At 32.9% G+C, this 23,691-nt stretch overlaps 1 protein-coding gene across 1 annotated transcript in view; it reads right to left on the bottom strand.

Moving 5' to 3' along the window:
* Positions 1-23,119, bottom strand: part of LOC125072023 (cholesterol transporter ABCA5-like) — a 45,695-nt gene extending 22,576 nt beyond the window's left edge. The window contains exon 1 of the mRNA XM_047682493.1: positions 22,883-23,119. Coding sequence (XP_047538449.1) covers positions 22,883-22,959 — 77 coding nt within the window. The 5' untranslated portion in view covers positions 22,960-23,119. The remainder of the gene's footprint in view (positions 1-22,882) is intronic.
* Between the last annotated feature and the right edge of the window lie 572 nt (positions 23,120-23,691).

Here is a 23,691-nt window from a genome sequence, read left to right as displayed (position 1 = left end):
TGATAATATATATCGCAACGCGTGATCACTTGATACTTTGTTTATTTACTCTTCGCTATTGATTTGCAAAAATATAGTAGTATTGTACAATAACGTATAACATGGGTAGAATACTACGTTTTATGGATGCTATTTATATCATAGTCATCGTGAATATATCTTATTTTATTTCACCACATATAATACAATTATAATTAACGGACATCTCTCGATCTCGACAGCAAACCACCGTCGCGAGCGCTCTAGCAGGTATAATGTCTGAATGCATCGCGTGCCGCAGTACAATTCCCATTATAAGTATAAGTTGTATTTTACTCATTATAAGTTGTATTTTACTTCGGTTTACAAAAGATTTTGATAGTATAGCATATATAATATTTACGAAATAACCTTCTCAATTGCAATAATATTTGTTCTCTTGCCTATGTTGGAGTTAGCGTAATATTACAATCAGATACACGAGACGTTTCCGCCAATTTATTAAGAATATATTCAACATTTCTATAAATAGTGTTTGTAAGTGGTCAAACATTTTAAATCTGTTAAAAGGCTTTTACAGACGTTTAAATACCATATTTAATATCATGATACATATCGTTGTATATATTATTATTAACATTTTACATGAATACAAAACCCTAACAATGTATTGAGCGCTGTCGTCAGGCACGTGTGAGCCATGGCCGAGCAGACGTTCCAATAGGGTTAACGTGATAGGATTAAGATGTTATGAACTACATTAATTATGACTTTTAAGAATATTGTCAAAATTTACTAAAATTTTTGTTAAATGCATTCGTCATTGCATCATTCGCTTGCGTTTTTCCTATTTATTTATGTAATATGATTAGGCAATTTTTTACGGCCACATACCGACTCTCTTTGCTTTTACTCATGTGTGATGAATTATAATGTATCTGTGTCATGTTAAAAGTAGTCGCAACATATAAAATGAAATGACTAACAGCTTGTAAATATCTTCGCTGAACTCAAGACTTTATCTTGTTGAAGAGAAGAATTTCCATCTGAATCTCATCCAACTCGATATTCCGACGGGAATCAGCGAATGTACATAATATTTCCGATAAACTTCCGACACCGCCCCGAGCGGGCAGGAGATGAATTGTAAACACATTTACTTGAAAATTCAATATGCTTGGTCGGATAAACCTTCTATCAACTCCATTGCAGCTCAGGCTTGCTAAACGTTTAAACGTGATGGGGCTAATTTCCGGGGCAATCAACTTAAGTTCTTCCACATTTAAATATTTTTAATGGTTTCTTAATATATATATATACAACCTTATTTTAATATTTTAAATATAGGAAGACAGATCGCCAAATAGGTTAAGGACATTGGTGATGTATAGAATACTAATTATTTTATATGTGACCAACCATATCCATTTTGCATGTGAATATCTTACAACCTACCGAGACTTGCGCTTGTGATTTGTGCAAAACCTACCACCAACATTATACATAATGATATATAATAAATTATATAGTATGACGGAAAAGTAGCAGGGGATCGGCGCAAGGCGCGGCCGGAAGCGGTGTCCTGACAGGTGCACGGCGCCAAGGGGACTCCGACCCTTGTTAGGGCGAGTTACCCGCTAACACTGTTATTTTAATCGAAGCTAAAATTATATTACGAACACTTTTATGGATTTTGTAATACGATGTAAGTCACCGCTATCATTTTCCTTCACTATGGTAATAATGTTTTGGTATACGTTACTCATTTAGGATTTTCGTTTTCGAGGATTTTTTTATTAATAATATTATTCGTTTATAGTAAATAATGTTGATTATTATTCATTATAAAGTCAGATAGATATAAGCCTATTCTTTTAAAAAGTCATTATCACTTCTGGTCTGCAACAGTAGTCTATTTTTGTTTTTTTTTTTCGTGCCATGTTAAAGATATAATTTATGCGAACTGTCATTATAGTATGATAATGACTTCAACTAATTATGAAATATCTATGAGTAATGATATCCATATGTATAAAGTCAATGCGTAGTTCTCCAAATTATAATAACGTGGCCTTTTTTAATCAACGGTTGTCCACTCATGATTGACGTATAATAAAAAGATAGGCGTGCCTCGGTTATCTAAAAGCAGAATTTATCGCAAATCCGATGGAGTGCCTGTTATTATGCTGCTATGGAATATTTTTCACGGTATAATCTTCCCTTCACCTAAACCTACTTTGGACGAAGAATATTCATTTTTGGATTGAATTCGATAAATAGTTGCAATATTGCTGCAATATTTAAAAAAAGGCTTCAAAACTAAAAGCACGAACCTACACGGAAAACTACGACGCTTACATGATTTCAGTTTATCAGCGTGCTATGAAGGAAGCTTTACTTTTGTGGATAAAATACGAAAATAATCGATTTGTCAAGAACAAATGTACATAGCTGACATATTTCTAAAGGTTTACAACGAGAAATGTCAATGTCAACCATTCGAGGAAAGTTCTACTTCCATTTACAGTATATGTTTTATTGATGATACATAAAATTCTCAATTTAATTATTTGCTTAATTGCTTTTAATTATTATTTAAAAAAAAAAATTATGACCGACATAATAGTAGAAACATTCGCTTAAATTTACAACTTTTTTTTAAACTGGGCTTAACAAAGTAGGTATGTGCACAAGACTTTCTTTTTAAACTAAATTCATTAAATTATCGTTTAAATGTTATTATAAGAAAATGAAATGAAAGAACAAGATAGAAAGGTAATATAAACACGTTCTCACTCAAAACATAAGTAGAGCAACAAAGTTGTGACATGTTTTAAGGCGCGAAAATGAATACAAAATGGACGATCGCGTGGCAAAAGAAAATGGCAGATTGCACTGATTAGAGCTTTTTGTACTCGAACGTCCGTGAATTAGTATAGGGGAAAAATACATATATATAGTAAAAACTATAAGTTAATTTTTGTTTTTTATTGCTTCGGACGGAAAATGTGATTGTTTTTTTTTCGGCCTTTATGATAAATCTATATAGTCCAATAAATTCCAAGCTAGTATGAAGTAATTTGAGGGCTCTATTATCAATTTAATTCTCTTGCGAGGTTCTGGAGGGATGATGGAGAAACAGTCAATACATCCAACGCCTAAGCTTAAGAACTTATCTTCTTGTAACAAAATTAAGTCGGCGTTAACGATTTTTATGAACTTTAATCTTTAATTAATCTGAAGTTCAAGGCGCTTACAAACAAAGGCTTAATCGATATTTTCAACCATTCACGCTCAGTTGAAATTAATACATTGAAATGTTCATAACATTTTCAATATCTGAATAATTACGCCATAGTTATATAACAATTTAGATGTAAATAAATAATTAAAATATATAAATAAAATAAATAATTATAATATGATTTATATTTAACTAGTTTCCGTCCGCGACTTTGCCTACTTTTTTGGTCATAGGTTTTAAGTATAAAAAGTAGCCTATGTCCTTTCCTTAGGTTCCAAATATCATAAAATTCGCTTCATTATTTTAATCCGGAAATCGTAATAGATGGTAATACTACACTTGATGGTAGGGCTATGTACAAGCCCGTATGGGTAGATACCACCCACTCATCAGACATTCCACAACCAAACAGCAATATTATGTATTACTGTGTACCGGTTTGAAGGGTGAGTAAGGCAGCGTGACTGCAGGTACTTGGGACATACCATCATAGCCCAAAAAGTTTATAAACATTCCATACATTGGTGTAATGTATGGAATTGTTAATATTTCTTACAGTGCAAATATCTTTGGACGATATTGACCACTTACCATCAGATGGCCTATTTGCCGGTCGGCCATCACATAGCATAACAAAGCAATAGTATCCTACCTACTGCAAACGTACAATATCAATATAGACATCGTGTTAATTAAATTACATAATATTTCCAAACCACAATTTATATGTTTCCACATCGTTCATCCGTTCAACGAATAAGATTACACGTTGTGTTTAATGTTATTTTATTAATTACAACCGGGCATGCACTAGAAATATCAGAGGCATTGTATATTATGTACGAATGATTAAACATATTGTATTCCCCTCGAGCGTAATTCCTCCACTCAGTCTCTCTTAACTATAATAAAACGCATATTTATTTGTTAATTGTACTGTTACTTACTTACTGGGAAGAATTTAAAAGCAAAAAAACGTTAGAATTTCTTAATCTAAAAATTAATTTAAATATGGAAAATTATATTTTAATAACTAAATTCATAAAACATCAGCATCACCACACTGCTGGCTGTATAGGCCCATCCCAAAGTGCAGCAAAGCTCCTTCACTTCAATCCGCATCCAGTCGGGACCCACCATCTTCTCAATCTGGTGATCCGCGTTCTCCACTGTAAGATTCGTCTGCTCCAAAATCCATCAGTCTTTTAACGTACATGGCTAAAAACCACTACCATTTCAGTACTTCGATCATAGCTACTTTCAATTTTTTTAATATATTTTTTAGCCTGAGCTTGAATGGGCAGTTCGACTGTTGTCCGTTGCTTTTTTTTCGTTTGGAAGCGTGAATGGTATACGCATAGGCTTAATACAACTGGATATAGTTAGAAAACCTTTAAAAAATTAAGAGTCTATACTTATATTATAAATGTAAATGTAATCTGTCTCTCTGCCTGTCACTCTTCCACTGGCCTGAACTGACTTTGATAAAATGTGGTATGCTTGCAAGCTTGTAATCCAAGGAAGGATTAACCCTAAACCACGAGCGACGTTGCGGGCTACAACTAGTTTTTAATAGTACATATTACTACTATCTAGTTAATCAAGCACCAAATCCGTACATCTTACTCTTAGTAAATGCTGGCGTTAAAAAATAAGATTAATACAAATAAGGGAACATTATTGCAGATTATATTTACCCATTTGAATAAGTATTCATATTCACAATGAAATAATTCTAATAATTGCTCAAAATTTCACTCTTACAATAAATTTCAGATAATGTTGTCGCGCTCTACCCAATAATCACCGCTTGCTACGCGACAGCATACCACGTAATACAATGCGTCATTTGAATTACTGAGAACTTATATAAAAAGGAAAATTGCAGTCAGTTTTAAATAGACAATTTGCATTCGTTCAAAAATTTACGTATAGACTGCTAATTGACACAAAATACTGATAGGAACGGGATGAGATGTAAGCTTGTTGAATTTACCGTTTTATTTAACCATGTACCCCTTTAAAACTGTTTTATGCGAAACTTAACAAGAAATAAGCAATCCGAACAAGCACAAAAAATAACAGCTATCGCTATACATAATGAAGTTCTATCCCCCTCCCCTAGAAGTAATTTAAAATGAATAAACACGATAAAAAGAATATTATTCCAATCGAGTGAACATTAGTAAAAACATTCACTTGAGTGAACTAAAACTAAATTCAAGATGGCGTCCCACCCATTCAGCTGGTCGGATCACTCATTAGATGATTATGATAAAGAGGCTGGCATTTGTTCAATTCTTGAATCATTTGTTATTTAAAGTAAAACAAAACGGTTACGATTTTGGTGACGACGTTTTAATGGCGTATTTAATAGAGCAATTTTAACATTCTTGACATACATAAATAACGACTTGTAATATGAGAAATTTATAGATAAAAGTAATATGTTTTAAGTTGAGTTCACACATCAAAGCGTTTAAGAAAATAAAAAATATGAGATGTGTTAATATGAAACTCAGGACGATGTTGAATCAAAGATTCCTATGCTTAAGCAGATTATTTCATTTTATGAAGAAGTTCGACCGCTTTTTGAGCACATGAATCGAATTATATGTATTTTTAATTCCACTTCAAAAACTGAATATTTTTCGATGCCATATGACATAATTAGTACCATAACAATGACGAGTAACCAATAGTGAACTTATATACCAATATTATATATATTATAATGGTAATGACTTTGTCCAAGAAATTCTATGTAGGTACCAATGACTCATTAGATATTCTACCATCCAACAGCAATACTATTGCTGTGTTCCGATTTAAACACTGATTTCGCCAATGTAACACAAGGGACATGACATCTTAGTTCCCAAGGTACTCCAAGGAGCTGTAAGAAATGGTATATGGGTGATGGACACCACTTACTATCAGGTGACCCATTTGTCCGTCCACCAATATAATCAAAGAAATATCTAACCAAGTGTCCGATATGCAGATCATAATTTTTTTGTTGAAAGGGAAATTCGATGCGGTGTATTTTCTCATAAAATAATAAAATACATCTTAAATATTTTTTTCGTCACTGGCAACATTTACATATTTTCAATACAAAAACATATGTTATATTTTTTCGTGTTATTCAACATTATACATTTTACATACATTGTATATAATATATATACGAAGTGTACTTAAACATTCATGTTTCTAATTTGGATCTTATATAAATGTGTAAACGTAAATCGACGAACACCACCTGTTGTCAGCCCATTTATAAATAAATTACATTGAAATAATTTACGTAACTTTAATGTAAATATTATAATTTTGTATTGAAAGAGCGAATACTTATTTAACATAATAACCCCCTACAATATGAATAACACCCTGAAAGACCTTAATAAAGTTGCAGTTCAGTTAGCACCATTATAATTATCAACTCTATTTATATGGGTAGACTCCATGACAAAACATTTGTCAGACTTTTACGGCCGATTTACTAATGCGAAACCACTTTACGAATGCATTTGTTCGTAGCAAACCCACTTTGCAAGCATGTGGATGCTTGTGCTTAGTAAACTTTCCTTAGTCGGCTCCTATAACACCCACGGGCTGAGATAATACCTTCCTATTTTTGGCAAACTTGAGGGACAAAGAGCAGGAGTGGTACTATGAGATCACAAACATAACTCTCACCCCGTAAAGAATAATCAACGAGTCTTGAACCGAACAAGATGCGGAAGAGGCTGCGGAAGGCGTGTCTCTGCTCAAATATCTAGATCGAACGGAAATCGAATTCGTCATTATTGTTCATCATGTTAACCTGATTACCTACAGAGTCTAAAGAAAATAAATTCTATGGAAAGTATTAGTTTATAAATATTCAGATCACGTGACCAGCGATTATAATATTATTGATGGTGTTGACGTCAATTTAGCAGTCAGTATAATTTTACCGGAAAGGTCAGCCATATGCTTATTCCCAAAGGCAAAACGATACCAGAGGCGAATTGCCTCAAAACTTTAGAGGATTCAACTTCAGATACATACGATTGTCAAATGTCGTATTAATAAGATAAATAATGCCACAAAAAGTATTATAAAATATGTATATAAATTGTGGTATTCGATAGGTACAAAGCCTATACCATAGATTAGTAAAAAAATAGACCTTACTCAAATAAAAAGGTTAATTTTTCAACCAAATTCAAATTCCTTTATTACACTTTCTTATCGATAATAATTAATCAAAGCCAATATTACGACTGGTTCAGAAAATAAACACACTGACTTGAGAGGAACCGTTGAAAGAAGCTTAGCTGTTTTTCTTTATAAGACTTTATCAAAATTTACAATTTAAAATGCATTAAAAATTATCCCCACTTTCTCTGATCCGAGGCCACAATACCTTAGTCTAAATGTTAAATCAGAAAATGGTGATTTTTTTTGTATACAAATATTATGATCAAAACCATAGAATTGCGAAATGATGGGGAAATCGAGATATTGGCGTCTTTGTCACCACACCATGAGATCAAGATTTGAAGAGCAATTATTATTTATATAAATATATATGTATAAACCTTGCTTTTGACACTGTTTATTAATGAAACTGCATTAAACTCTGTTGCGTAGTTTAAAAGATCTAAGTGTACCGACGGTGTAAAGCGACTTTGTTTTTTTTTACATATATTATAGACATAAAAATACAAATCATGACCGCATGAAATAGTAGAAAGAATTTTCCCCTAGAATCGCAATTCCAATTCCTTTCTGGGCAAAAAATTAACCAGCCCTCCTGTTGCCAATGGTTGCAATAAGACGAAGAATACTTTACTAAAGGTTTTTTGCATTATTACTCCAAGGTCCAAGGAGCAAGGGGTTCAACTGTAAATGGAACAAAAACGTAATTTGGAATGAGACGAATATTTCCATCGTTTATTCGCTTCAGATTTTACCCCTGCGGCCCTGGATATTAATTTGATATTTTGGCATACATATACATATATATCGTAATAAACCAATTTGTATGCTCGGGACAAACCTATACCACAAAAATGATTCAATTTGAATATAGGAATATTAATCAGCTGTGCGATTCTGTAAGAATTCACTTCGTATCTCACTCGTGAAATGTTGACAGACTTAGTGACATGCCGTACGTGTATATTATTTTATAATTTTTGTATAGTTAATGACGCATATCCCATTCTTACATATCACGCTCGTGTTCTGTGGTGAATTTCGAATTACTTCTTACAGAATACTAATACTGATCCTGGTTTGGTCTGCCATTTTACATATTTTGTAAAAATGATTTAATTAAATATGAAAAAATCAAGGTATTATAAATTGATTGTAATGAAAATGTTATCATATGTCCACTATGTAATTTATTCCAATACAGCCAAAATTTTACACATACAGTTATTCTTATTTTAAAGTTAGTTATATTTAAGTATAAAGAATCTAAAAAGGTAGTCATTGTTTAAAAATAGACTACTGTAATAATAAAATGATTGAAATGTCGCGGAAGAAGCCGTGACGTGTCAAAAAAAGTAATATGTGATTTTAGCAATGCATGATAATGATCAGTCGCTTTGACGCTCAAATGAGGCGCACCCACGACACACCCTTGTGGGTTAACTTCCTATCGATCCACGCGCCTTGTTGCCGAACTGCGGGTTCGGTTCTACATTGAATCACATTGACGTAACTGGAAGCGAACCGTGGCTACTCTATGCTTTTTTAAATGTCCTCTGAAAGCAAACAGCTTGAGCTGAGATGTTCCAGAAGATTGAACACGTGGATCATGATCGAAAATCGCAAGTTCATTTAAGTACTTGTGCTTAATTTGTGTTTAAAATTAACCTTGTGGGTACCGAAAAACAAAATCAAAAGAGGTTTCAACACATGAAGGTTACATGTGTTGAATAAAATTCTGACGTATCCAATCACCAATCCGCATTGGAGTAACGCGGTAGCTCTCCATAAAATGAGTAGAGACCCTGCTACCGAATTGCGACAGTTACAGTCTTTAAATTTACTTTAGTTGGTTACGTGGATATAAAAGTTAATAAACTTCATAGTTCATGATTAAAATATTAACACTTAAAATTGACTTCATTCATAACATAAACCAGGCAATTACATTAAAAATTAATTATTATTTCATATTTCATTCATTCGAATATTAACTAACATAGTTTAAAAGTATATACACATTTAAAACTTCATTCATGTTATAATAGAATTTAACTGTAATCATAGTCATCATACATACAATATGTACAACTGTTAGACAACAAGCATACCACTAGCATACAACTAGTTACTAAACTAGCATAAATCTACTTACCATTTGCTCTTAGACATTCAAGGAGTTTGAATAATAAACTACACGTACAATGATTTTTTTCGAGTGCCGTCTCTACGCGAAAACTTGAGGGTCGGCTTTGAATAGTTAAACATTTTTTCATCCCCTTCAGAAATATCAAATAGCTTTGTTACATTCAGCTATTATTTTACCATGCGATACTATTAAAAAAATATAAACTACAAACAATTTCATCGACAGTAAGACATCACAGAGCTAAACTCATTGGTCTCGTGGTGACGTTATAGATTTCAGAGTCCAAGGGTTCAAACTCCAGGGCTTAAAAAGGTTTTTGGACTACTCTTCCTAAAAATCATCTGTAGTTTGAAAGTTTCTTCCAAACGTGATAATTATGTGTTTGTGCGTTACTTGAGAACTGTAAAATATCCTACATTATTTCTTATACTCCGATGACGATGTGCACCGTGACTAAAAGAGTCAAGGGGATGGACTATAAGTCATCATTATTCATTATTATCATTTAAGTAAGATCCTGAGATTACGTAACCTTTAGACACAGCTACAAATTATCTAGAACTTATACAATGAATTAAAATATCTCCTTTGGCATCTCGATATTTCTAATATTTTATAACACTGGCACGAAAAGAATTACGATTTTGTTAATATAGATAGATTTACGATACATATACAGTAACACAACTATATTTGAACATGCATGGTTGCCTAACACAAACACGAGCTGGCCATACAAATTCGTACAATGTTATATACCAGCGAGTATAAGAGGTCATTGTGATCGAATAGCTATATAAATATATACATGAAGCGATAGCCTGCCATTTATAATTTACGACCGTTCACCCTAAGGGTGGCCAATGAAAGATAAACGTGTCTGGTTAATGAACTAAGTAAAGCGGGGCGTAAAACTACTCATAAAACACATGATGAAATGACGTCACTGTATAAACTACTATTGTCTCTCTCTCTCTAATTAACATTGTCTTTTACCTGTATATGTTTCAGTCCTGTGAGGAAACGAGGCCTGTAAGTGCTGATCGTAGGCCAAATTTCTAGGGCCGGACCGTAAGTTTAGGGGGCCCTGGGTAACACTACTTAGAGGCCCACCTAAGACATATCTGAACGTAGATTTAAATTAAATTAATCAAATGGGTTTGATTAATGCAGGACTCGCAGGGCTGCAAACCTTGCGATCTAATTAATTTAATAAAGTTATGGATTCTTACTCATTGTCGTCTATTTTTGATTTTGACTTGACTTGGCTGGGGCCCCTTTAATTCCACGAGGCCCTGGGCCGAAGCCCAAAAATCAATATGGTAGATCCGGCCCTGCATATTTCCCCTTCCCAAGTTTTGGAGCTTATTCTACGCTCTAATGCAGATTGGTCGTAAACATGCGGCATATTTCCATCCGACCCATGCAGAATTCCACACGATGTTTTTCCGAGCATCAATTTAAAAACAAAATAAGGACAAGACAACCCATTAGAGTATGCCAGACTTTAAACACACAATCTTCGATATATATTGACTTGAAGGTCAACTAAATTACCCGTAATTATTGCTAATATTTTATCATTGTTTACTATTCCGGAAAGTTAGACTTTGTTCTAAATAACCCAGGTCTACCGTATACTTGATGCTCGTTTATCTGTCTCGTCTGCGATGAGAATAATTGACCTTCTCAATGAATGTTCTCTTGAACATCAGTGACCCAGGAAGCCGGGGCTTCACATGGTTGGAAAAAATATTAAGTAAATATAATATTTTCTTGCCATTTAAGCAATTATCAATAATAACTGATTATATGGTCAGCATCGTTTTAATGAGTTCGATATTAAAATAAATATATATATTCAGCAAAGAACATGTCCGGATAAGAGAACGTCATGTCATTTGCCGTTAAGGACCAGGTCTGACCCACGAAGGAGATCTTTCACATCAAAATTTATTTAACGCTGATCTCTTAGATAATTATGGATGGACTACACTTGACCGTCAGGCGTCGCATGCAAACGGAAATGTGCTATTTTTAAACCGAATACGTAAGTCAGCAATCATGAAGTACGCGCTATCATTTTGGCATCTTTTAAATCCCTCTGTCCTTTCGTCATCTTTTTCAGATTTTTTCCCATTTATACCAGAGACATTTAATGTATGTAGAATAGATCCTATAATGCAGGTTCTAGAACAAAATACGATAAAACAGACAATGTTGCGATAAAATTGGTGCAGTTCCGATGGTGCTACACAGACGTCCTACGAGTTAAGGGTAACTTGTTTTAAGTAAAACTGAAAATGCGGCTAATCGATATTTCCGCAACAGTTCATTGATTTTAGCCGTCGTAATGAATTTGTAACACTGAAGGGGCATTATGTCTCGACACGAACGATCCTACCTCGTTGACCTTGTACTGTTGTTTTATGTATTTATACTGTTTTACGATTATTACATGATCGCTGACAAAGATTAACAAACTGAGTTTCTTATCAGCTCGTCTCAGTATAACCTTTATTTCGAACTGGCGATAGCTATAAAAATTTTTTCTTTAAATTTCGATTATTATGAAATGAAAAATAAAGTAGCTTATATTCAATTAAAAATAGTATCATAAGACCAAAGAACTTAATATTGGTAAACAATGGTTACCACGTATTATGAAAAAACAATAAAACTAGAGGTTTTTAATCTAATAAGGAAGTAATAAACAACTAATAAATAAAATAAAGAATACTAAAAATACTTTCAATTTAAGAATTATTATAAAATATTAGTCATTTTCACTTCATAACGTTTAAAACACAAACTTTCTTGTTTATGAATTCAAGTTCAACGGTTTCCCTTAATTATCTTTCCAATAAACAAACTTGCTTGTATTAAAAGTCCTGTATCATTAAAAAGTACGTAAATTCCTTTGATGGAAAAATCTCGTACAGTAAGTTGTTAAATAAATAAATGAGATGTTTGACTGGATGAAAAGATGCGCTTTGAAGCTTTATACAAATTATTTTAACTAAAGAAATTCATTTCAAAATAGTATAAAATTTGGTACGTACGATATGAGTACACAAAGAAGAATGAAATGATCAAATGATTTGTAAAAAAAGTAACCCCACATTGGGCGCCATTTTTATAACTAAAGTAAGCTGATAAACCTCTAATTTAAAAAAATACGTTTCATATTTCTTTCAAGCTACATAATAATTAGTATTCGGGTAATCTGTAACACCAAATAGTACTTACCACGTTCTAGGTATTTCTATTACTTAGTCCGAATTTTCCTTGCTTTGTTTTACGCATAAGCCATCGACCCCAAATCTTATCATAAATATTTGATGGAAAATGTTGATTGAAATATTACTAAAATATTTATTATAATAATGATTACCGTTACTGGTTCGCCCATAGTTTAGGGGGGTCAGATAGCAAAGATCGGATATTTTGTAATAAACCGTTACTCAAAATATTAAAGTAGAGCTAAATCATCTTTAAGGTAAATTGAAATAAATATCTACCCAAAAACACAAAAATGTGAAGCTAATGAATTAAAAACCAGTATTTTTGCAGTTACAGTATATTTAACGAATAAAGAAAATAACCGATTATTTGAATGCCCAGAATATTTTTTGTGACGATATTATATTTCCAACAGATATAACGATCCTGAAATAATTAAATCACCAAAATAGTTCAACTAAACGGTGAAAATATTTTTCATATAAAAGGTCATCATAAGTTTAAACTAAAGAACAAGGCTATATCGTTACGACGTTTTCAAATCATACCCTATCATAAGAAGGTACACGACTCAACACTCATATATATTTAACCATCTACATACCGTAAGGGCTATTATTATAGAGCACATACCCCGAAAGGCAGACATATTCGCTTATACTCTAAGTTGTTTTGTATTTTAGATCAATATAGCTCACCAAAAAATAGTCGCAACATATTAAATAAAAACACATAATATTAAATCTTATTTTTTCGACTATATAAGTTTAATAACAATATTTTTTGTCATTTTCAAGTTTTATTTTAAAAGTAATGGGTATCGAAAAAAGATGACTGCTGATTTCATCAGGGTCCATATTCTTGTGTGCTCTAGGCCCCGGAATGGGCTAGAACGGTCATCATTATAGCACCATCATTATGTTCATACAGCTTCAATAGATACTATTTATGTTTAGCACTTCTCTTGTACTTATACATTGATTGTTTAACATGAAAATTGTATTATAATACATTAGTAGCCTGCAAATTTCCCACTGCTGGGCTAAAGACCCCCTTTGAGGAGAAGGTTTGGAGCATATTCCACCACGCTGCTCCAATGCGGGTTGGTAGAATACACATGTGGCAGAATTTCTTTGAAATTAGACACATGCAGGTTTCCTCACGGTGTTTTCCTTTACCGCCGAGCATGAGATGAATTATAAACACAAATTAAGCACATGAAAATTCAGTGGTGCTCGACTGAAACGACCCGAAATCATCGGTTAAGATGCACGCGTTCTAACCACTGGGCCATGTCAACATAATATCATATAACATTGTACATTCCGTTTTTAATTAATATACAAATATGTACATTATATAATATGTTTACAAAACGTTCAATTTTACTACAAATTTTTATATTATCTTTTTCATAACACGCTCACTGCGTTAGGTGATCTAAAGGAACTCTTATGCAATATCTTTTACAAATATAAAAGATAATGCTCTTAACTAAGGTTATAACTCGTTAAATTACCTAGTTTAAAGGCGTCGCTCTGACCTTAAAAGGCGTAGACACAGCGGCGTCAATAAACTGGGTCTGAACAAACAAGTATTGGCAAACGGCCCACGCTCCTAACCCAGTGTCTCGGGTATTTTATGGATCTTACGTTACATATGAAATTTAATTATGCAGTAAGATGTTTGGGTTCAAATTTCTTTTAGATAAAGGATATTTTAATAAGCGTACCTATCGTTGATATTTCTATAGCCCATGCGATATTCATAGAGACATTACATATAAAGAATGAAGTTTTCAAATTATTAAAAACGCTCAATGTAATCTTGGGACGGATTTCGGGGGATCATTGAGTCAGTTTGATATGATATTCGTCTGATCATGAATTTTAAATAATAAAAATGATTGCTAGCTGACCGGCAAAATATCCAAATATAATATATAAAATAAAGTCTAGATATGTTTTGGAAATTGAGTATTATATCGAAAAAAGTATGACGACTCTTGGCTTTCCCACATCGAAGGAGGCCACGAGGATGCGCACTGTATCGATCAGTCTATTGGACTACGTTTGCTTGACAACTGGCTGATTTGAATTATTTTAATTTAAAAAAAATACTGTGTAATCAATTGCACTTTATTATAAACTTATAAAACATTGAGATGTTCAAACTAAAGTAAATCTTGTTTCAATAATGAATATCTAGCTATCCATACAATTTATTAGCGATACTAACGTATGATACAGTATACGAGCGTGAAAACCGCAAGATTTTACGTGAGATTGTACGTGTTATGAAAAAAATATAAGAGTTAATTTTTATGACGTCACAGGGTGACATGAACTACATGATGAAGTCGCTCGCCAAAACACCGATTAAGTGGCAAGTCGCTCGAAATAGACAGCAAATTCACACCATATCTTTTTTTGTAATGTTTATTTTACCATATAAAATTATGAACATTTAATATTATATGTATCATAATAAAAATTACTATTATATTGTTAACAAGTAGATTATCTCTCGCATGCAATTATAAACTTTATTTAGTTATGGTGAAGAAGTAGAATTTCTCACGCACGTACATAAGTACATGTACATATATATTTTTTGGGCACAATTTTCATATTCAACCAATCATGCATGTGTTCACAGTGGTTATTTCTGTAATATGCCTATTTTTCTTACTTGAATAAATATAATTAGCTTGTTTTCATAATTCTTGGCATAGAATTTGAAGTCGGTTATATCGTGAAGTAAAATAGATATTAATAGATATAGATAGTTAGTACAAAAGGATAAAAATTATTGTGTATGGCCTGGCCTATTTTGAAACCCGAGCACATCTCTATGTGCAATCCTTTTCCTCAGCTTCATAATCTAATGGGACGACAATCTGACGACACGACACGACCAGAAAGAATTCAGCCACAGAACAGCTTTGAGGGCTTTCCAAAGCATGAGTAAACACTCTCAATTTAAGTTCTACCCGAACCACCTAGATGTCCGAAAATCCACAACAGCGCAATTTCTATGCCATTTTCTAAGCACCTCGCACAAGCACTCTGTGAAACCAGCTTTTGCCGGCGATCTTTCCGAACCTATACGACTTGGAAACCTTCAAGAAAAGAACGTACTCATTTTTTAAATGCTGGCAACGCACCTGCAAGCCCCCCAGTGTTGCAGATATCCATCGGCGGTGGTAGTCACTTTGCATTAGATGAGTTTCCTGCTCGTTTGCCACCTATAATATATAAAAAAAACTTCGCGACACTATATTCGCCAAACATGTGACTTGAATCAAGAATCTCGGAGTAAGACATACAAATATAAGTCAGCTGCCAGAACAAACAGGACAACCGAAGTAGTCATTATGTTCCAATTTAAAAAAAATATGATCGATCTTGGCTGAGCATTATTATGATGAAATAAATTTATTTACGTAGATTAATATAAGAAATTTTAACCGTTCAGAATGTCTACACGACCGAGAATAATCAAAAAATATATTATTATATAAAACGTTAGAGTTAAACAAATACCATCGAACACTTGACGTCAGAAAAACTAGGAATATTTCAACGATTGTATTCTCGCCCGACTCTTTGTGGAAACATACAATTACATAAACAAGATAAACACATTACCCTAGTTGGAAAAGTACTAGTAGCATCTACGACTATATTCAATGATAATTCGCTTTGAACTCGCGTATATCAACTACTTAGGTATATACTGTATGAAATCATTATTAAATTCATCCGTCGCTATAAATGTTCAAGATAAATCAAAACAACAATTTGACTAAAAGGTAAAATATATATACGATGGCATAATATACGTATATCTAACGTAATATTATGACGTTAAACGACGTCAGCAGGTTTGGCTGGGAGCCAGCGGTGACAAAATTCAATAAAATTCATACGAACTCTCCACAACATACAAAGACTTCGAAGAATATTATTACATAGAAGCTTCTACATTGCACATGAAGGAACTTGAATGTCGCTGGACCTGCCCAAGAATAATTGAGTTTGTCATTGAGCACTAAATGGTTTTAAATTATCGCTTCCTATAGTGTGACTATAGTGAATTTACTACATTTATTATATTATGAGATCATTACCGATACTAAATACTTATAGAGTCAATTAGAAACTCGAAGACGTTAAAACGAAACTGATTAAAATGTACTTTATTTAAATGTAGGATTATCTAGAGCTGTTTTACGGTCATTGGACGGAAAGTTGAGGTTTAAATTTGTGTAATGGCAATTTTAAAAAGTCTATGAATGCCGTTACATTATACACTTGTTTTTATCATTCGAATGTATTTATCTTTATGATGTGGTAGGAGGTAGGTTTGTAACAGTATAATACACCTTCTCCTAATAATAAAATAAATAAAACAATCTTTTATTACATTTCAATTAGACTAGTCGTCATAAGGCATGCCTTGCTCTCATGGCTTTAATGGTGTGCACACAGCGATTTTCTCGTGAAGATAGAGTAAACATTTTTTTCGTTCTAATACTCATTCCTTCATAATTTTATTAAACGCAAACTACTAGCATCGACTCTGAATTAGCTTCTATTATAACCGTGATCCAAATATTTAACTTGAAACTTATTAAAAAAAAAAAAGCTTAGTACTGCTTTTACAGTGAGCGTGTGAAATTTGCCTTTAACGTAGATACAAATACCGACTTCAAACTGAGAACGAGGTGCGAACATCCATCAAACACGATTCAGATTCGTTTTGGCGCAGTTACACAACCCACAGGCATTCAAGGCGTGAACATAGCGCCACATTTTACGAAGAAAATTGCTAAGATGTTCGTTAATAATAGATTTAATTACATATATTTCTGCTTTCTCTGTACTTATCTTTGCCTTTTTTGTTATTGATGTCATAGGTATCATCATTTCCTCTTAAGATAATCTTAAAAACTAATAATAAACATTGCACATATACGTTGACCTTTTTAATAAACATCCTTTTGAAATACATAATTGAGTTAAAATCTTAAAAAAAACATAAAATTAGCACGAAACAGTCTCAAACAAAAATTATCACCTTCGTATCATTGCTATTCAGGTAATTATGTTTCAGAGCTGAAATACACTTATCAATACATCGAATTACTTGATTACACGGCTAATAGGAAAAGTAATTTAATATTGTTCGTTGAAAAAGTAATTTGCAGAGAATTGCCTCCAATCAAATATCGTAATAGCAACGCAGTCGTTTCATTTTATTGAACATAAAGAAACGGTCATAATTATTTATATTGTACATAGTCACAACACATATTATAATTAAAATACATAAAATTAATAATAAACACTAAAATTTCATACACACAACTATATATGTATATACACTGCGAACTGATAACGATACGCATTTGATAAAATGTATTATGAATGAGCACTCACAACGTAATTATTACGATACTAGTTTCCACCCCCAGCTACGCCCGTATGTGAAGTTGGGTGTATGGTACACTATGTTCTTCTCTCCACCTGATAATGTCATGATGACCGGTTGCGTATTTAAGATGTATCATAATTCATAACAAACAAACTCACTTTCGCGTTTATAATATTAGTCAAGATTAACTTTAAGTAATTAATAATAATAAAATAAAAAATAAAAAAAATATTCATCAATTTATAGTAATTATATTTTTAAGATTAATTATGAAAAAAATCGATAACTATTTTTTGTAACAATCAATCAAGCAATAAAATCAATGAGTATCAATTCGCGAACGTTTGCAGATACAATTTCCAATCACGATAAAATTATAAAGGAAGGAAGACAGTGTTCGTGTAGTTTTTCAACATAAACGCCCTATTCAAGTGGAGTCAGTGGAATTGAGTTAGCTTTATCATTTATGTACGCAAGCAAAGCCTTGGCATTAGCAGTAGGCAGTACGTAACGAACCAGCGTGATAAACTGTCTCACCTACACATATAGAAATAGATGAATATGGTTATTTTTAGTACAACAATAATAAAGGAAAATTTGAGAGAAGTAAAAGGGTCCACTTCTTCCAAATAAAATATAAAGTCGTTGGACTTTTATTATACTGAATACAGAATGCGCTTTAACATATCAATCGCTCTTTTTGACCTTTTCCTTTAGCTCGGTCACTACATTCAAAAAACGATTCGTTTTTCTTACGGGTAGTAAAATTTTTCAATTTACTTTCTTTATCTGTCTCTCTTATTGCAACCATATGTGTGCGGTATGTTTTGGATTGTTCTAATAAAGCACAATGCAAATATCAAAATATTTATTATCATTATTAATCTTCTAAGTAATAGCTATACCTTTCTCTTAAAATAAAAGGAAAAAGGTGTTAAGGATAGCGAATAAAAAGAAAGAGAAAAAGTTTAGAAAAAAAAAACTAATTACTAATAAATAAAGTTCAGATAAACATTTTAAATAACTATTTGAGATTTGATACCCAAAATGGTCTTCAGCATATTATGCCTTTTGAACACAACGCTGATCTTTCGTGAAGCCAATACACATACGTGTTCTTGGACACGCCAAATGTAAAAGCGAAAACAAAAGAAGGTCTGTATAACAACAGTACAACTACGCTACTGGAACAAAACATCATTATCACCAAAACCAATGTAAACTTAGACAGAAAACAAACAAAGTTGCCCATACCAAGAATATCGGAAGTGTAAAAATATACGACAATCTGACGTATTGAGTATATGTCCATCATAACCATGTGTATAATCTTTTAATAACACCATCAACATATTTGTCACTGACGTTAAATCAGTGTAACAATTTTAGGGAACACGTGGCAATAAAATGGCAACATTGTATAAGTATATAATCCAGTATTTATTTATAGAATCAAATTAAGCCTTGATGTAGATTAGACTATTATAAAGAACTTGAAACAAGATTACACGGACAGTGTTAAAAGTAGGGTTTGGAAGCCGAATAAGCTTTTTATATAAGTGATGAAACCCTGCATCGTCGAATCGATGAATTAGCTAATGGATCAAGATATATGGATTCCTTGCACCCTCTAGCCGCATGAACAAACGCGTGCCAAGCCATGCCGATCGTAAAGCATGTAAATCGAAAAAAGAGAGCACTGTTTCAGGCGTGTCCATTTAGCTCGCTTCTAAAGCAATTATTTGAGAATTACGAACTATCAGTTATCTCACTGTCTCTGACTTATGTATTGTATTTTAAAGAGTCAATAAGTCAGTGCGAGGACCAATTACAATTGAATTAAGAATTCATCAAAATTCCCCATACTTGCAGGCTGGCTTTACACATGGCTGTATATTTTTCATGCTAACAGGTCATGGGTGTTGCCAGTTAGGGACAGATATCAAGGCCCACCAGAATAATCCGATACGCTACCCAAATAACACAAACAACAAATTAGTATATCCAAATTATTGATCAGTTTTATTGTGTTAACACAAGAACCACGGACTCTTTAAGCTCTCTTCAGAATAAAATGAGCTTTGAGCGCTGACGTTCTATTTAATTATTAAATACAGTGAGCATTAAGAGTATTGAAATGTATTGTGACAAATATAAATTCCACAATGAGCATATGTTACAGTGCACAGCAGTGACGGAATTCGTCTTGACGTATTCATTGATGTAGAGCTTGTCTCTGAGCGTTACATGCGAATATTGCCCTTGGCGTATATTCAATAAAATTAATAAAAAAGAAACTACAACATAGTACGCAAAAAAGTAACAGTCTGTATATATAATAAGCTCATTCCAGCAAGCTACTGTGAGAATACACGTGTGGCAGATTTTCATCTGACACGAGCTGCTTTCCTCACAATTTTTTTCTTGCCAACGAGCATTACTCGGTGGTAGGGCTTTGTACAAGCCCGTCTGGGTAGGTACCACCCACTCATCAGATATTCTACCGCCAAATAACAGTACTCTGTATTGTTGTGTTCCGGTTAGAAGGGTGAGTGAGCCAGTGTAATCACAGGCACAAGGGACATAACATCTTAGTTCTCAAGGTTGGTGGCGCATAGGTGATGTAAGGAATGGTTAATATTTCTTACAGCGCCTTTGTCTATATATAGTGGTGACCACGTACCATCAGGTGGCCTATATGCTCGTCCGCCAACCAATGCCATAAAAAACAATGAAAATTCAGTGGTTTTCCCGGATTTAGACACGAAATAATCGATTAAGATTCACGTCTTTTAATCACTGGATCATAATAGTACTCACGGGCACGGTACTTATAAACATTTAACGAGCGTAAAACGATTACAAAGTCATTCTAACAAGTAATTACTTTAGTGTAAACGTAATTTCATTTTATGCAGTTTACTTACAACATCGACCCCAAATGAAGGAGTAAAGGGCATGCGAATAATAACGATGATGAGTTAATCGTTACATGATACGTAAAATATATAATAATAAAAAAATATACGATACCAAAACAAAACTACATCGTCATATACTTTGGTACGTTGATTTGGACTTGTTGTATAATTTTATTTACATAAAAATAATGTAATGTTGTTTCTTTTTTTATGAAATAGGTAAACGGGTGGGCAAATTGTCCATCTGATGGTAAGTGGTCACCACTGCCCGTAGACATGGGGACTGTTAGAAATATTAACCTGCCCTTACATCACACCAATGCGCCAATAGCCTTGGGAGCTAATATATGTATAATGTCCCTTATGCCTGCAGTTAAGCTGCCTCACCCACCCTTCAAACCGAAACACAATAATACTAAGTATTGCTGCTTGGCATTAGAATATATATGATGAATGGGTGGCAACTTCCCAGGCAGGCTTGAACAAAGCCCTACTACCAAGTTAAACTCACACAAAAACTTACACAAAAAGTAAGTAGTCAGTTAAAGACCTCGTCGATTCTTAAGACGAAGATTGTTCACAACGCTGTTTCTAAGAAGATTGATAGATTTAAAAATGCGTGTGTTATTTGACATCTCTTTCAAGACATTTCAATATCACATGTACGACGTTTTTCGATTGAAAATATGTGTACTAACCACTGGGCCATCGCAGCTCTAAAACATATACAACTGATACATATTATGGATAAAATAATCGCAATGATAACGACCGGCCTTTCCTTTTTGTTTTTTTTATTTACACATTCATATTTCGTTGCTAGTTTTCGATTCATGGGACTAAAAGTCTTATAAAATATGCATTAGTTTCATGGCTTTGATTCTGTTGACTGTATTTTTATTAAACTGATTTTTTATAAATCAAAAAGTATCTGAATGTACTAAATATATTTTTATTTAAATATATTTCTCATTTGGTGGAAGCGGTAATTCGACTAGCAGATGTCATAATGAACACAAAGAAAAAATAATGTCAAATTTTATTTATTATATTATTAATGGCGTATATTGTTATTCAGCAATAAATTCGGTTTAAATTTATCATTTTATAGATAGAATTGATAATTTATATTTTTGAAATGGTAATTCTAGAAAAATATCGACAATATTTAAAAAAACATAAAATTAATCTGCGTTTTGAAAACTTTCAAATCTGAGTTTGACTTTGAGTTAATTTTGCCAAAAAAATCATTACGACACACTCACAAACTACACAGACCACGTCACAATTAGTAATACATTAATTAAAATCTATACATACATATATTTTTATTATTATTATTTATCAGTACGATATTTTAGTACATATGCATGTATATTTATTGTGTCCTTTTTATTAAATTAAATAAATTTCTACTTTATATATTTTATTATACGAAGTATTGAATATAGGTTTGATAATGAATGATATACATGATATAGGCACATACAATATAAAAAATCGAATTACAATATCATAATTACGCAGAATGTCGCATAAATTTCTCACTGAAGGTGTGGTAGACCTCATAGAACCCTCTGGAGTGTAAAGTGAAGTGAAGTGAATTATAACGCGTATAAATAATTTACTTTAAGTAAGCACGTCGTTTTAATTAACTAAAACCTCGTTTCTCCGTATATATGCAGAAATACTAACGTTAGCTGTTCGGTGCTGGCCGGCGTACGGCGTCCATCATCCCGCGCACTACCCAGCACCCCATTGGGATCACTCATGCAACACAATAATGACGCACTGGCACACAGAAATACCCACCGGATTTTAGCACTAAAACTATAACATTATTGACACACCAGTAATTTATTTATAACGGGGGAATGTTGTAATACGCGTATTCAATGATTCAGACGTACGCGAGGCGCGCTTCCTGAACGATCGCCATCATGATTTGAGGGGTTATTTCGCGCGCGCGCCAAACGATTCTCAAGCGTTGCCATATTTCTATATTTACCCTCTTTTCGTGGTAATAAAACTGCTGCTTAAACATATAAATGTGTGGTCTACTAGATATATTAAGTGTCATATCAATCAATTTAAGCATTTTATTTTATACACTTAATTTTTTAACATGTAGTCAAGTCGGCTACTAAGCCGAGTGTAGTGTAGTGTGTGTGTAGTTTTCGACAACTTCTATAATTAATAACAAATTTCAGCAAATTTACACAAGACCTAAAAATTCCTCATAAATCACTCCGTCTATTAGTGAAAGCTGTTTAAAAGTCCGATTTATAGACAGCTTTTGAGACTTTAGTTTATAATATGTGTCACTAGACACTAGAAAGCGTTTTTGAAATAAAATATCTTTGCGTTCTTAAAAAACATTTCTCACTACAATCTATATACATTTGCATAGTGATATTATATCCGTTAATGTTAACCGTTGTAATTAATGAAGACAGGAGATTATTATTTTTTAATGGGTAATCAATTTTCGTATCTGACAACCC

This window comes from Vanessa atalanta, chromosome 20, assembly GCF_905147765.1.
Source record: "Vanessa atalanta chromosome 20, ilVanAtal1.2, whole genome shotgun sequence".
Taxonomy (NCBI): domain Eukaryota; kingdom Metazoa; phylum Arthropoda; class Insecta; order Lepidoptera; family Nymphalidae; genus Vanessa; species Vanessa atalanta.
This window is presented reverse-complemented; position numbering and strand designations above follow the sequence as displayed.